Source organism: Bolinopsis microptera, chromosome 4, assembly GCF_026151205.1.
Source record: "Bolinopsis microptera isolate Bmic1 chromosome 4, MBARI_Bmic_1.0, whole genome shotgun sequence".
NCBI classification, from domain to species: Eukaryota; Metazoa; Ctenophora; class Tentaculata; order Lobata; family Bolinopsidae; genus Bolinopsis; species Bolinopsis microptera.
The window spans coordinates 15053606-15069427 of record NC_087075.1 but is presented as its reverse complement, the minus strand read 5'-3'; the positions used below and the strand labels follow the sequence as shown (position 1 = coordinate 15069427).

The following is a 15822-nucleotide window of genomic DNA, read 5'->3' as shown; positions in this document are numbered from 1 at the left end:
CATGTTGATGTTGTTCGATGCTTTGGTAGAATCATCGTGACCTTATTTATGGTCCAAGCATATGAACTTGTTATCCCAATCGGAGATATACCTTCATACGATGCGTGTGATAGGAATGAGGATCATATGCTGCTTAAGAGTTACCCAGTGGCTCACACACTGCATACGTGGCTTGAACTGACACGAAGGAATTATGATCAGTGGATAACTTCGAAACACGTGATGTGAAGCGACGAATCGTATTCGCAAGATCACTTCGAAATAAGTGACGTGAACCGACCCGACGAATCACTTAATGGTTCATAAGAAGGATAGGATGTGACCTGAACTTGGAAATAAGTCAGGATATTTTGTCGCACTAGAGTACGCTACCTGGATCGTAGTGCGACACGTACTGTAGTGCGACAGAAGGTGTTTTTGTCGGACTTCGCACTAGAGTACGTGTCGCTCTAGAGTACGTGTCACACTACAGTACGATTACCTATGAACGGCCCCTAAGAAGTAAAGAAAGGAAGCTGCGAAGAGAGTAGATGCAGCCATCTGAAATCTGAATCCAGCAGTTATATAGTTCTTCTTGGACGTTCTAGGAATCGGGAAAAGATAGACATGTTGTTTGCTGTCTCGCTACATTACGGTCGTGTTCTAACAGATAATTAACTCGCCTACCTATCAATCCAGTTCTGCCCATTATTATATTCGTCAGTGATTGGGTGACGTGATCTGCAGATCGCCGTGAGACTCCAAATCTCAGGAGGGCTAGTGGTCAACCACCCGTGGTTTGCGTGGAATTAAGACCTACGAGTGTCTTTCTTGATGGTGGAACAGCATGATACTAATAATTAAGGACGTGGTTTAACTTCCGAGTGGGTCGTTATTGGCCCAGTTGATCGATTTTAAAAGTTAAATCAACGTACAGGAGTAATGACCAAGATATAACATGTTTTTATACTAATATTTGTATTAGGGTTAACCCATTAGGGACGACGAGTTTTAAAGTTTGCCGATTTTGATGCCGTTTAACACACTAGGTCACTTTACAGCAAAAATGAGATATCCAAAAAAGCTAATCTGTATCTCGTTTACTTTAAAAGATACAGCTATGGTCGCATACGACCCACTCGTCCGGGTCGCAAACGACCCATCACGGTTTTTTGGCTTTAACTTCTGAAACAAAGACGTTAGGATGAAATAAAAACTGTAGCATAAGTTAAAAACATATGGTCAATACTGTGTGACTCTAACTTTTTTAAATAGAGAATTCGGGTCATTAACGACCCACTCGGCTCACTTGCTTATTACTACATATGTCCATGTAACTTCTTGAATTCAGCTTAATACATGACATCATAAGTGCAAAATCGCCTCTCAGCAAGTGATTATCATCATAAACTGCGAAAAATCGGTTAAATGGGTCATTAGCGACCCACTAGGATCACAAAATTGATTAATTAAATATAATGTTGTCAAACTTTTACAAATATTAGTATAAAAACATGTTATATCTTGGTCATTACTCCTGTACGTTGATTTAACTTCTTAAATCGATCAACTGGGTCAATAAGACCTACGAGTGTCTTTCTTGATGGTGGAACAGCATAATAATATAAATAATACTATTCTCACCCACACAGGTGCTGTTTGGCCACTTAGTTGAAAGTTTTATTATATATATTAATATTTCATTTCATTTCATATTATATTTGACCAAAACCCATAATCATGGGTAGAGTGGACCGCTGCCAGTGTCTCTCTTTCCCGAACAAAAGGAGATGATATTAATTTGAATGACCGTCCGCAAAAGAAAAATGATACCGAGAATGAAATCGGTCGCTTGCTTTTCCCATTCATTCACTATAGACACTTAGCCAGGAAGGAGGGGGGGCTAGGGGGCCCCCCCCCCCCCCCCCCCCCCCCCCCCCCCCCAGAAAAAATAGAATCCCAGAAAAAGATAAGCCCCCTAGTCCCCATGGTCGCCTGGTAACTGGGCTGTGTTTATGACTGCAGTCAGTCAAGATTTGAACTGTAAATTAGTAAATATCTGTCAGACTCATAACATCCAAGCAAACATTCTAGAAAACTTCTATATATAGTCAATAGTGTCCCCTAGACCGTAGGAAATGTCAAAATTTTAAGACGATGAGGCCTGAGCAAGTCGTAAATTCTGATTGGAGAATACAGATTACTGTAGTGAAGTTACCAAATTTACGTAAGTACTTGATTCTTTTCAATCCCAGTTTATTGCTGTCCTACAAATTTCTTTAATGCCAAATGTCGTCTAAAACACCCTATTTCGCAAAATTTTTCACCCTATTTACCTGTCATTCACGTCTTGCATCTGTTTAAATTAATCCAATTCTAGTTATAACACGGCCAGCCAGTAAGGTTTGGTGGGTGCGACTCAATATACATGTGGCTATTTTTTGATTGTATAAAATCAGGTCCGTAATTTATGAACTATTATTACACATTACTGCCGTTTATTGTACTTAAAACGTTATTGGACTGATTTAGGAAAGTGGTCTTTTACTCCTGATTAGGGTTTAAAGTATCAAAATGAAGAAACGAAATTTAGGAGAAATATTTCCAACTGATATTAATCGATTCATTCATATTCTAAAACAAAAATTATTTAATTTAACGTCGTAACTCACGTGAATCAAAAATATATCCCCAAATTAATTGTAAATTATAAATTAGTTCATTATAAAATCAGAAACCGTTAATACTAAAATATTATTTAGACTTAGAGAAAGTTCGCATTATGTCACCATCGAAGTTTTACTAGCTAAATAAGTTGTATCTTATTTTTAAAATTATTAACTCTTATAACACTATACAGCTATACGAAGCTGTGTATTATAGTTGACCGCATCAATAAGAGTTCATCAAACCGTAATGATTAAGTTAAACTTAAAGTAATTAAAACCAGAAATTTATCTAATAGATTCTTTACGCTGTTTCGTTGAGTTCATTATAAAAATGTATATCGTTCATAGAATGTTCACATAATGTCACCAGTGAAGCCAGAAATGTCACTAGCTTAATAAATCCTCATCTTAAGCTCCGTATTATTGTGTCTTTTCCTGGTTTCGTAAATCTGCAGGGAGAGAATTATATGTTAAGGTGACAAATATATCATTTTAAGAAGTGGTGAATATTTAGGTTTTATCAGGTGGTAAATGAAAAGATAGCCTTCTGCGTTATTTATTTTTCTAGTATTAAGGTTTACAATGCCATTAAAAACTATATCGTTTTTTTTTAAACGCCCAAAACCTAAAAATGACAACAGACTAGGTACCGCGAGAGTTATTATTGTTCGTTGGTACAGTGATGTTCCTTCAGGTGGGATATTAAGCTATCATCTATGACATGCCCTTCAAACTCAGCTAAAAGTTCCCATCTTTCCCTCAAATCTTGCATCATGGTGGCTGTCACTTCCTGAAAAAAATCATTAAAGATAATCTGTAATTTCCTACAATCTTCAGCACAAACCATACCTCATATATTCAATTTGTTGGTATAACAAGATGAAATAAATAAACCCCCGATTAATTATTTACTAATTTACTACAACTCATAATATTATCTTCACCTTATTATAGAACTCAGGCAGTCGGAGGATTGCCCAGCGGTTGTTGCAGCCCCCCTCCGATTCTTCAGTTGGTACAGCAGTGGTTGGTACAGCAGTGGTTGGTACAGCAGTGGTTGGTGCAGCCGTGGTAGGAATCCCAGTGGTTGGCTCGTGCGTGTGATCAGGACAGGTCAAGTTTAACTTCACAATGTTTCCATGTTTTTCGGTATCATCGGAAAGTAGCGTCTCCCACGAAAGGTGGGTGTCAGTTTCAAGCGTTTCTTCAAAGCTGGAACAGATCCCTGACTTGTACATTTTGGCTACCTCTTGTTCGGTCAGTTCTCTTTTCAGGATGTTCAACTTTGTGATTTCACCTCCGAATGAGTTGCCACTATAAAACGAAGCCTCCATCTTGTAGGTGTTATGATATTGTCCGATAACGAGAGAGCCGGTTGCGACAGAGAACTTCTGTCCAGAGCGCGACGAGGCAGTCCCACTCTGCACGCCATTGTAGAAGAGGGTCTTCTTCCCGCTGCTGTAAGACCATGTAATGCAAATATGGTACCACTCTGAATGTACCGGAGTCTGACTCTTTGGAGTGTTGCCAGACAAGAGATAAGCCCAGCCAAGGTTATCAGAGAGAAATATCTCACTGCTACTAACCACAGTCCTGTAATGAAGCCACACTCCTCTACGAGAAGTGGGACTCAGTTTCTTTATCCAGGCACAGATTGACACCTGCTCCTCCAGTGGGGACATGTCCGGGGCAATCATTATATAACTTGAGGTATCATAACCAAACTTTAGAGCAACGTGGGGTTTGTCCGAGATCACAGCTGTTAGAAAGAGGAGTATAAGAAGCAAGGTTCTGTACGCAGTCATGTTGTAGGTGCAGGTTGTTCGTACTAGTGGTCAGGATTCAGAAGGATTTATGACTTGTTTCCTTAAAACTTTAGTATTGTTAATTATTTAAAAAATATATCATTCTGTCTGGTAATGATGTCTAAGTTACTTATTGATCAGTGATTTGAGATCGTTGTTATATCCTTATATGGGCATCACGTGTTACTGTTGTTAAACTGCAGGGCATCTGTTCAATGTTTATAGCGGCCTTTCTTGACTGCTTTCCAATGGTCATGCTTTTTATAACGATTCTTTAAAGCAACGTGATTTTCCTTTCGTCACCTTATAACCGTGAATATTGCGCACATCCTATTTAAACAAATTGTGTCTTTGGCTCCATTAATAAAGTCTGCCATAAAACTACCATTATACTCAAATTATGATGTCATAAAATGGCAATAAAGTTATTCAGTTTAACTGAGATTAAGAAATGTTGATGTACAAGCTAGCAGCGCGTCATGAATTGGTCAACAAAATTAAACCTTAAAAATAATGATTCTGAGGATGAAATAAACAACAGTATTCAGTCCATATCATATATTAATATATTATATTGGAGAACTGAGAAATGAAATTAACGTAGAGCTTTTGAAAGAACTGCATAAGCAGTGGGTACTCCTGCTTAATTGATACGAACATTGGCGATTATTTGACACTGACGTTGAAGGCCTAACAATGAACACACGTATTATGAGACGATATAGGAATATCTATACACCTGGCAACGGGAAAAAAACACTGAAAACCGACCAAAAACCAACCTTCTGGCGTGGCCAATTTCAGCTCACAAATGGAATTGAAACCTCGCCAATTTCAGCAGGGTTTTAAAAACAAGGATAGGAATAGAATATAGCATCCTTAAAATTTTGATTAATGCTTTAGATTTTTAATAATTAACGTCGGAAGTGAGGTAAAATAAACGTTAGAATAACTTGCAGGAAGTGGGTATGGTGCAAAGGAGGGCTAGCAGGGCTGTTAGGAGTTGCAAAAACATTATCCTGGTTTAAGGTTACTGAATAGTGAATACTGATAATTTATAAGTATGTATGATTTTTATTTTAACTTAAACCCTAATTGTTTAATTATTCCTTGTCTGTTTAAATTAACAAGAAGAGGACCCAATCATTGGTAGTCAAACGGTAGCTATTAGCTAATTTTCTTGACCGAATACAGTTAAACCCTGATTAAAATTGAACAAAATGCCGAACGTTACAGAAAAATCTATAATACTTTAAATTGGGGTTATAACAACTGTAAGGTAACAAACCAAGCAATTATAAAAGGACCCTGCCCTTCAATCACGATGCTGATTGTTTTTGCATGGGAACTTGCCGGTAGACAGTTGACACGTCATAACGAGTCCAATAAAACTAAGGCTACCTTCTGATATCTGGACCTCAGACCGCTTCTTATATAATATTCGTAACTGATCTCCTCAATCCCGCCTCCACAGTGCTCTCTGACTACAGCAGTCTTACCGGCGCAGCTTGTTTCACAGGGCCTCCCCACACCATGTCAACTTATCAGCCTATTTCAAACCACCGCGGTGCGTTTATTGATAAAAGCTCTTTGTTTCTTGAATAATGCTTCAACACGTGCAAATTCTTAGAGCGCATGTTCACTAATGAAAACGCTATTGTTCGGATTCTAGGGAAGGGCAGGATTCGGTTCCGAGAAAGTTAGTTTAACAAAAGGTACAGTGGAGCTGCACGTGCCTGCTTCACTTCTTTACTCACCAGTTGGTGTTGAGGTCCAGGAACAAACACAGGCTCATGAACTAATAAATCCGTAAATGCTTTCACCATCTATTTAGTCTGACTACCTCTTCAAGGGAAATTTAAGATTTATTCCAAACAATAACAGTGCAGGTGGTTAAAGTTCACGTGTTTCTTTATCAGCCATCTGACAGCGGTTTACTCTCCAGTTCAATGGTGTTAATTTCATCCTGCTGGATGAAATTTCTCTTCAAGTAATGCTTTTCAACTCCAGGACCGTTAATGTGTTGTTCCACTAAATTAACACGACCATCTTGAGGATGACCTGATCAATCTTCGCCGTCTGGATATGAAGAAAATTATTGCGTTAAAAATCTTACTACTATCCGATAGATCCTTGCTAAGATTGGCTCTAACTTATCTGCAAGACATGTTCAGATACTTACAAAATAGTCACTAATTGAAACTTATTATCCTATATTTTAAATTCTAACTTTCTAAGTTTAGTGGCCTAACTGTTGTCTGTGAGAGCGACATGATGTTTACCTCGACAGTGCTGAATATTGCAGGGTTCCTAGTGGGCTTGGTGGGGTCTGTGCAGGTTCCTAGTGGGATGGGGTGGGGTCTGTGCAGGTTCCTAGTGGGGTGGGGTGGGGTCTGTGCAGGTTCCTAGTGGGGTGGGGTGGGGTCTTTGCAGTTTCCTAGTGGGATGGGGTGGGGTCTGTGTGCAGGTTCCTAGTGGGATGAGGTGGAGTCTGTGCATGTTCCTAGTGGGATGAGGTGGGGTCTGTGCAGGTTCCTAGTGGGATGAGGTGGGGTCTGTGCAGGTTCCTAGTGGGGTGGGGTCTGTGCAGGTTCCTAGTGGAGTGGGGTGGGGTCTGTGCAGGTTCCTATTGGGGTGGGGTGGGGTCTGTGTGCAGGTTCCTAGTGGGGTGGGGTCTGTGCAGGTTCCTAGTGGAGTGGGGTGGGGTCTGTGCAGGTTCCTATTGGGGTGGGGTGGGGTCTGTGTGCAGGTTCCTAGTGGGATGGGGTGGGGTCTGTGTGCAGGTTCCTAGTGGGATGAGGTGGAGTCTGTGCATGTTCCTAGTGGGATGAGGTGGGGTCTGTGCAGGTTCCTAGTGGGATGAGGTGGGGTCTGTGCAGGTTCCTAGTGAGGTGGGGTGGGGTCTGTGCAGGTTCCTAGTGGGGTGGGGTCTGTGCAGGTTCCTAGTGGGGTGGGGTGGGGTCTGTGCAGGTCCCTAGTGGGGTGGGGTGGGGTCTGTGCAGGTTCCTAGTGGGGTGGGGTGGGATCTGTGCAGTTTCCTAGTGGGATGGGGTGGGATCTGTGCAGTTTCCTAGTGGGATGGGGTGGGATCTGTGCAGTTTCCTAGTGGGATGGGGTGGGATCTGTGCAGTTTCCTAGTGGGGTGGGGTGGGATCTGTGCAGGTTCCTAGTCGGGTGGGGTGGGGTCTGTGCAGGTTCCTAGTGGGGTGGGGTGGGATCTGTGCAGGTTCCTAGTGGGGTGGGATCTGTGCAGTTTCCTAGTGGGATGGGGTGGGATCTGTGCAGTTTCCTAGTGGGTTGGGGTGGGATCTGTGCAGTTTCCTAGTGGGGTGGGGTGGGGTCTGTGCAGGTTCCTAGTGGGGTGGGGTGGGGTCTGTGCAGGTTCCTAGTGGGGTGGGGTCTGTGCAGGTTCCTAGTGGGGCGGGGTCTGTGCAGGTTCCTAGTGGGGTGGGGTGGGGTCTGTGCAGGTTCCTAGTCTTGATTCCACCACAACAAACGGCAAAGCACTTCGTCCACTCGCTCCATCCACCATTCACTGAAAAAGAAACAAAAAACTTATTTTATATTGTTGTGGCAGGTTTTGGGACTGGATTATGGTTTAATGTTTAGGAGGGAGTTGCGGAGGGAGTTGCTCCTACCGCAAGGTTTATTTGGGAGGTATTTGCTCCTTTATAATATTTAATGTACAAGGTTTATTTGCCTCAGCAAATAACTTTATAACAGGTTACTAGGTTACTAAGTTACTAAGTTACTGGGTTACTAAGTTACTGGGTTACTAGGTTACTAGGTTACTAGGTTACTAGGTTACTGGGTTACTAGGTTACTAGGTTACTAGGTTACTAGGTTACTAGGTTACTAGGTTACTAGGTTAATAGGTTACTAAGTTACTAGGTTACTAAGTTACTAGGTTACTAAGTTAATAGGTTACTAAGTTACTAGGTTACTAGGTTACTAGGTTACTAGGTTACTAGGTTACTAGGTTTATTTGCCTCAGCAAATAACTTTATAACAAAATATCTATAGCTATTTTAAAGCGTCCCTTAAGATCGCAAAATGAAATGTTAACTATTACGAGACTTGACCTTTCCGAGCTTGACCTTACAGAAATGCAGCTGGCCATGTCAACTTACAACAAAATAATACATAATATGGAGCGTATTTTGTTATATGTAACATATTTTAATGGTTATAAAAGAGTAAGATTGTTTTTTGTCAGGACACAACATTAAAAATAACAACACTAAAAATAGCACAGCAATCTCTGAGCCATGGAGACGGAGCTATTAAAAAAACAACAAAAAACAATCTTCCTCTTTACCCATCAAAATATGTTGCATATTACAAAATACGCCGCATATTATGTATTATTTTGTTAATGGAAGCCGCTACCAAATTAACTCAACATCTATCAAGATAACACTGCACACGCACAGAGTGCCATTATTTTGGGGGCACAAAACCCCCGAACCCCGGCCACCAAACTCATTTAATAAAAGCACGCATCCAACACTGCATAGTTGCTATGATAACTGCGTAGTTGCTACGTTAACTGCATCTTTTGTACTTAAAACTTCCATGGGTGAGAATTGTGATAGAGTGATAATCAAGCAGCTTTAAATATCCATGTTATTACAATATTTATTTTCTTGCTGCCTTTAAAAAGGGTGCTAGTCTCAGATATACCAGCGGTGTTGTGTGGTACGTTGCTTGCAGAGTGTTACAGAGTTTTCAATCTTTAGTTGCAGTGTTGCAGTGTTGCAGTGTTGCAGTGTTGCAGACAGAGTTTAAAACAATTATGATAGCTGCATTTACTATAATAGCGTGAGTTTAAAACACTTGTGATAAAGTTTAATAATGTTATTTTATTAATATTTGTATTTTCCTGGATCAAGGTAATTTTCGTTGTTTTGTAATCCAATAAATTCGCAGGTTCGCAATCCTGGCAGTGTTGGGAGTAGGTAGGTTGTGATTTTATAAAATAATATAGATGTTACAATCTTAAATTTGATCCTTTGAACAGCTGTTGAGCAATGAAACGCAAACATAATCTTAGCAAAATGAATATATTTCTTTTATCTTCAGCATTTAATCAGTCACATAATCTGATAATATCAATGGTTAGTTTGAAAATGTCAAAAATTCTCATCAAAAATGTAGTAAAGTCTCAAAAAATTTATTTAGCATCTCGTCAAAATGGAATAGTTTAAAATCGGAACAAAATTAATGGCATATACTATAATAATGTGGAGTCTGCAGTAGGTCATTAAATCAAAAAGACGCAATTCAAAAATTGATAGACTGCATATATAAACAAAAAATGGACGATTTAAAAATAAAATTCGGGACACCATGAAAAATTAGCTTCCAGAAACGGAATTCACATTGTTCAGGCCAAACGGATAAAGTGTCTTCAATTTGTTAATATAAAACTGTTCTGACTTTCTAATATTATCTGGGGATGTAGAACACAAAATATCAAAATGGAAACTTTCATTGAAATCAGATCTCTCCCTCAAATTATGAACTGAAAAAAGACATACATGTTACATGGTAAGGTCTCCTCCTAGTCGTTGGAGTGGCCTGCATCACACACATCGCGTTGGCGGCGTAACATATGTCTCCACTGTACTCGGTTGGTAGCCAAAGCTTCTGTTGTGTCGTTGTCGATGTTTTCAACACCTGTAAACTTAGCAGCATCTTCGAGTACGCAGGACTTCCAGTTCTTACGGGGTCTGCCCCTTGACCTCTTTCCATAGTTTGGCTTCCAGTTCAACAGAAACCTCGGTAGTCTAGAGTCTGGCATTCTAACTACATGTCCATACCAACGTAGCCTGGCAGCACTGATGAAAGTCTCAACTGACTTGATGCCAGCCCTCCTAAGAACTTCGTCGTTGGTTACATGAAAGAACCATTTAATCCTAAGGATCCTTCTCAAGGAGGTTTGACGGAAAACCTCGAAACGTTTCATCTGCTTTTTGGTGGTGTTCCAGACTTCAGCTCCATACAACAAGATGGTGAGGACAGCAGCCCTATAGATCCTGATCTTGGTTGGAGTCTTTATAGTTCTGCTATTCCAAATGTTCCAGCGCTGATGAAAGGCGCCATTAGCCTTCTGGATACGGACATCCAGGTCTCTGTTGATTGTCCCATCCCCACTGATAGTTGCACCCAGGTAGACAAAGTTGCTAACCTGCTCGACGGGTTCACCCTCAACCGACAGCTCAATACAATCATCCTTGATGAAAGGTCGCTGGGAGGCGCACTTGCTTACAGCCATGCATTGGGTCTTCTTTGTATTTATTCTGAGCCCAGCGTAGGAGCTGTAATGAACTAATAGATCAGTTGATTCCTGTAGGCCTTCCCCTGAGTTGTCCATAATAGCCATGTCATCAGCATAATCGGTGTCCAGAATGACCTTTTCCTCGACCGTCTTCATCTCTTTCTGCAGCACTGCGCCTTGACTGATGATCTTGTTGGTCTCAGCCAGAAATGCAGAAAAGTTTAGGCAGAAATTAAAGACAGGAGGTGCTTGAATGTCACCCTGACCTGTGCCTGAGTTAACATCAAACCAGTCTGTCAGCTCCCCATTAACCCTCACGGCACTCATGGTACCCCCAAAAAATGACTGAAATATTCTGACATATTTTTCAGGCAGCCCATAGTGTCTCATACTGCACCAAATAAAGTCCCTTCTGATAGAATCGAACGCTGCCTTGAAATCCACAAAATTAATGTAAAGAGGAATGTTAAACTCAAGACAGTTATGAATAATAGTTCGGAGAGAATAAATCTGATCAATACATGAGCGGTTCTGTCTAAATCCGCACTGATTCTCCCTGAGGAGACACTCCATACCAGCATGTAACCGCTTAAGAAGAATCATCTGAAAAAGCTTGGATGCTGTAGACCTTAAGGTGATCCCTCTGTTGTTCCCGCAGACTGAAGTGTCTCCTTTCTTCCCAATAACAATGATCACACCCTTTAACCAATCTTCAGGAACAGTCTCTTTTTCCCACACTTTCTTGAATAGACACTCTAGTTGATCAACTAGAGCACTCGCACCATACTTCAGTTGCTCGTTAGTTATCCCGTCCACTCCTGGGCTTTTGTTGTTCTTAAGCTTTGTCAGGGAATAACTAATCTCGTCTCTGGTGGGTGGTCCATCCGAACAAGAGAGAGAGTTAAAGTGGGGTTGGGGTGGTACTGTATCAAGGTCGGCAAGGTTGACACTTGATGATGGGGGGTTCAGAAGTTCAGTAAAGTGCTCCTTCCACCTATCCCTCTGCTGTTGGGGATCCGTGATCTTCCTACCGTCCTTGTCCCGGACACAAGATGCTTGAGGCTTCTTGTTCTTACCAGAGATCTTCTTGATCTTTGCCCATACCTCACGCTGCTGACCTTTGCTCGCTGCTTCCTCAAGATCAGTAGCTACTCTAACTGCCCAGTTATTGTCGTCTAGCTTGCTGCTTTTCTTGACTAACTTATTAAGTTTAGAATACTCTGACCTGTTAGTGTCCGAGTTTGGGTCTTTGCGCTTAAACTGTGCCCGCTGAGTCAATAAATCCTTGGTCTTCCGTGACAGGTGTGCCCCTAAAACATTCTCGTCATCAAAATCTCTGTGGCTCTCAACATTCCCCTTACTACTCGCCTCTAAAATCTCATAATATTTACTGCGATGACCATTCACACGTTGGCTGAGCTGAGTGGAGTTGGGTTAAAAACATATAAGAGATACGATGATTTAACTTGTAGAAGCTTTCAATAAACATGTGTTAATCGTCGTCAGCTGAATGTGATGTGGTGGACAATGCTTATATGTGATTGAGTGGTGTCAGGGATGGAGGGTGGGGGAGGTGTGGGTGGGAAAGTGAAAATTACAGTACAATGTCAATAAAAATTTAGTCTTCTGTTGAGGTTGAGAAGGAAATGCCAGATGGTCTGGACTTTAAGGATTTGGCTGAGGCTGGTGACTGTTTTTCCCACGTATAAGTTATTAACAGTACGAAGTTTGTTACAAAGATGTTACAACATAGATAATATAACTACATCTTCCCTAGTTCCGATCATATTTCCGTCTACCCAAATGTCTACCCTTAATGTCTACCATTAATGTCTACCCTAATGTCCAACTTTAATGTCTACCCTAATGTCTACCATTGATTTCTACCATTAATGTCTACCCTAATTTCTACCATTAATATCTACCCTAATGTCTACCTTTAATGTCTACCCTAATGTCTACCATTAATGTCTACCATTAATGTCTACCATTAATGTCTACCTTAATGTCTACCCTAATGTCTAACCTAATGTTTAACCTAATGTCTAGCCTAAATCCTAATGTCTACCCTTAATGTCTACCCTAATGTCTACCATAATGTCTAACCCTAATGTCTACCCTAATGTCTAACCTTAATGGTCGGGCTAGTTGAAAATTTCACAAATTAGGACCGATAATGCGATAATGTTATTAGTTTATAGATGTGGAAAAATTGATGAAAAAAATGGGCGTGGCATGTGGGGGTGGTTCCGGTTGGAGTTGAAGCTTCAAACTTTGTTTGGTATTTATTTGGCCTAAGGAACAACAGATAAGCCTATTAACGCAATTATTGGATAATATGTTTGTTTTATGAACCGGGCTAATGTGGATTATGGTGGACTCATGACATTGATTCTGGGGTCTGATTTAACTTATTGGTTTATTTCGTGAATCAAATTGATATGCCACCAGAATCTGCACTTCGGCCATGCGTTACATTACAGCCATGCAAAATTGCAATTCATTATTTTGATTTACATCTAATGGAAAATTGTACTGCATTACAAGTTGCATAATGTGTAAACAATTAATCTAAATGTTCTAATGTCATCAGCAGCATGCGTGACGATAGCACTTGATGTAGGGGATGATTCGTTTGACCGTAAGTCTGCTGACGCACTTTTTTTAAATCTTTTTTTTAATGATGTACTTGATACTGCTGGCATTAATTTTGATATGCATGTAACACCCCCTGCGTAGTAGATTTTATTTTTAATCGCTGATATTTAGTTATTTAGATTTTCATTTATCAAGCTACTGGATAAGCATGATTATTAAATTTGTTTTGGCACGTGACAGTGATTCGGCGCTTTGATTGATCAATGTTAAACTTAATTTGTTAATCTCTGTCCAACTAAATAACTATTTAATTTGTTACAGAGAAAAGACAATTTTATTATTTATTACACAATCAATCAATAATTGTACATCCGAATAAATAATATTCGACTAAATTTTGTCGCTAGATGGTAATAACATCAAATATACTATTATAAATATACTATTATAAGTATTCTTCGACGCTGACTCCGAAACACGATGCAATGTGTATTAATAATATGTAATAATATGTAACACAATACAATGCGTAAAATGGTATATTTAATCGCAGCTAAGATGGATCCTTTAGACACAAACCTGATGAAACTTCGACAATATCTCGATTTATATATATATAAACAAAAGCTCTAAGAAACAGATAGTAAACAAAGTAAACATTTCTGTCCCCTAATCTTTCTCAAACAAAAGTCATGCAATTTGCATACTTCTCCATTTAACTCTATTCTGAGCAATTAACGTTAAATATTCCAAATCACATAAATTATTTAACGATAATTTTCGGACACTAAGGTCGTGTAGAATCAGTGAGAAAAGGTTTGACTGCGGTCTTCCACGCCGCCCTTGAAGCTGTAAGGTGTTGACAGCAAAAACAAGCGACGAATAGGCTGGGCCATCTGTAGGCCCACGCAGTACATGTCCGAGCATCCTCCACCGACTACGAGCCACTTTAGCTGACAATGGTTCACTATTGCAGCGTTTATACAAGTTCTTGTTGGAGATGATGTGAGGGTATTTGTAATTCAAAATTGATCGCAGATGACGTCTGTGAGCAATATCTAGTTTTTCCAATACTGATTTAGGGGCAGCCCAGCAAGATGAATTGTACATTAAAAACGGATATCTCGATTTGAAGATACAAAATCAATAGTTCCCACAGTCAGACAACGAATGAGTTAAAAAGTTCCAACAAAATCTTTACAACATCATTGGTAAAAAATTTTCGGACATCTTCAGTACCTAATAAAGATATAAGGGTTAACACTCCAATTAAATCAGAAAATTATAATTAAAATCTCGATTTGAACATCTTGTTATATTTTTGAAACTTTTTCTTCTACTTCTAGAGTATTTTTTCTATTTTTTTGTCCTATTTCTTCTTTGTTATCTTGTATAGCTTTGTTAACGTTAATTTTTCTTTCAGCTAGCGCACTTCTCTTTTGATTGGTCGGCGTCGACTGTAAGCCTTCCTTGCGGTGGCTTTCACAACGCGTCCCCATTCTCCAACTCCTGCTGCTAGAGAGAGAGACTCCCAAGTTATATACCATAATTATATTATACATAGATATCGACAACAGACTCCGAGAGTCTTGAAGTTCTGTTACCACCGCCCCTGGTGCAACCCCTTACGGGTTAACGATGAGGAGACAGGGACTTCCAGGGACGGTCATGGCCTGCTACGTGCAACTCGTAGGAGTATGCAATGTTCCTGTAACGTCACTGTAGACCACTCCTCTGTCGTTGTTTTGAGTGTCCGATCCAAATACCAAATCCTAGGGTACATGAGACGTGGAAGCCTGTGAGCGTGTTAGAGTCTGTTAAGTGTTAGAGTCCTAGGGTTACACGAGACGTCGTAGCCTGTGAGCGTGTTAAATCGTAAGGTTACACGAGACATTGTAGCCTGTGAGCGTGTTAGAGTCTGTTAAGTGTTAGAGTCCTGCGGTTACACGAGACGTGGTAGTCTGTGAGCGTGTAGACCGCTCCTCTATCGTTCTTTTGAGTGTCTGATCCAAAACCAAATCCTAGGGTACACGAGGCGTGGTAACCTGTGAACGTGTAAAATCCTGGGGTTACACGAGACATGGTAGCCTGTGAGCGTGTAGACCGCTCCTCTATCGTTGTTTTGAGTGTCCGATCCAAAACCAAATCCTAGGGTACACGAGACGTGGAAGCTTGTGAGCGTGTTAGAGTCTGTTAAGTGAGTCCTAGGGATACACGAGAAGTGGTAGTCTGTGAGCGTGCTAAATCCTGGGGTTACACGACACATGGTAGCCTGTGAACGTGTCAAATCCTGGGGTTACACGAGACATGGTAGCCTGTGAGCGTGTAGACCGCTCCTCTATCGTTGTTTTCAGTGTCCGATTCAAAACCAAATCCTGGGGTTACACGTCATGTGGGAGCCTGTGAGCGTGTTAGTTTCCTGCGGAAGGTGTTATTTGCCGGTTATGCTGCGGTTCTAAGGTTAGTAGAGGCTATTAGAGCCTTTCCTTGT

At 40.5% G+C, this 15822-nt stretch overlaps 1 protein-coding gene across 2 annotated transcripts; it reads right to left on the bottom strand.

The window, feature by feature from the left end:
• Positions 1–2570: 2570 nt before the first annotated feature.
• LOC134814396 (C-reactive protein 1.4-like) lies at positions 2571–4523 on the bottom strand. 2 transcript variants are annotated; one of them, XR_010160150.1, is made up of 3 exons: positions 3593–4523; positions 3245–3438; positions 2571–3195 (listed from the first exon to the last, which is right to left on the bottom strand). XR_010160150.1 is itself a non-coding variant. In XM_063822494.1 (3 exons), the coding sequence occupies exons 1-2, from the start codon at positions 4451–4453 to the stop codon at positions 3310–3312; spliced, it is 990 nt and encodes a 329-aa protein (XP_063678564.1). In that variant the 5' UTR covers positions 4454–4523; the 3' UTR covers positions 2571–3097; positions 3299–3309. The 2 variants fall into 2 exon arrangements, 1 of the variants encoding a protein (XP_063678564.1); XM_063822494.1 differs by having other exon boundaries at positions 2571–3097; positions 3299–3438.
• Between the last annotated feature and the right edge of the window lie 11299 nt (positions 4524–15822).

Excerpts from the sequence above, each read along its gene's own strand:
- LOC134814396 (XM_063822494.1), bottom strand. The coding sequence starts at position 4,453 with ATGACTGCGTACAGAACCTTGCTTCTTATACTCCTCTTTCTAACAGCT. Across the intron at positions 3,439-3,592 it reads TGCCTGAGTTCTATAATAAG|GAAGTGACAGCCACCATGAT; the intron begins GTGAAGATAATA and ends GATTTTTTTCAG.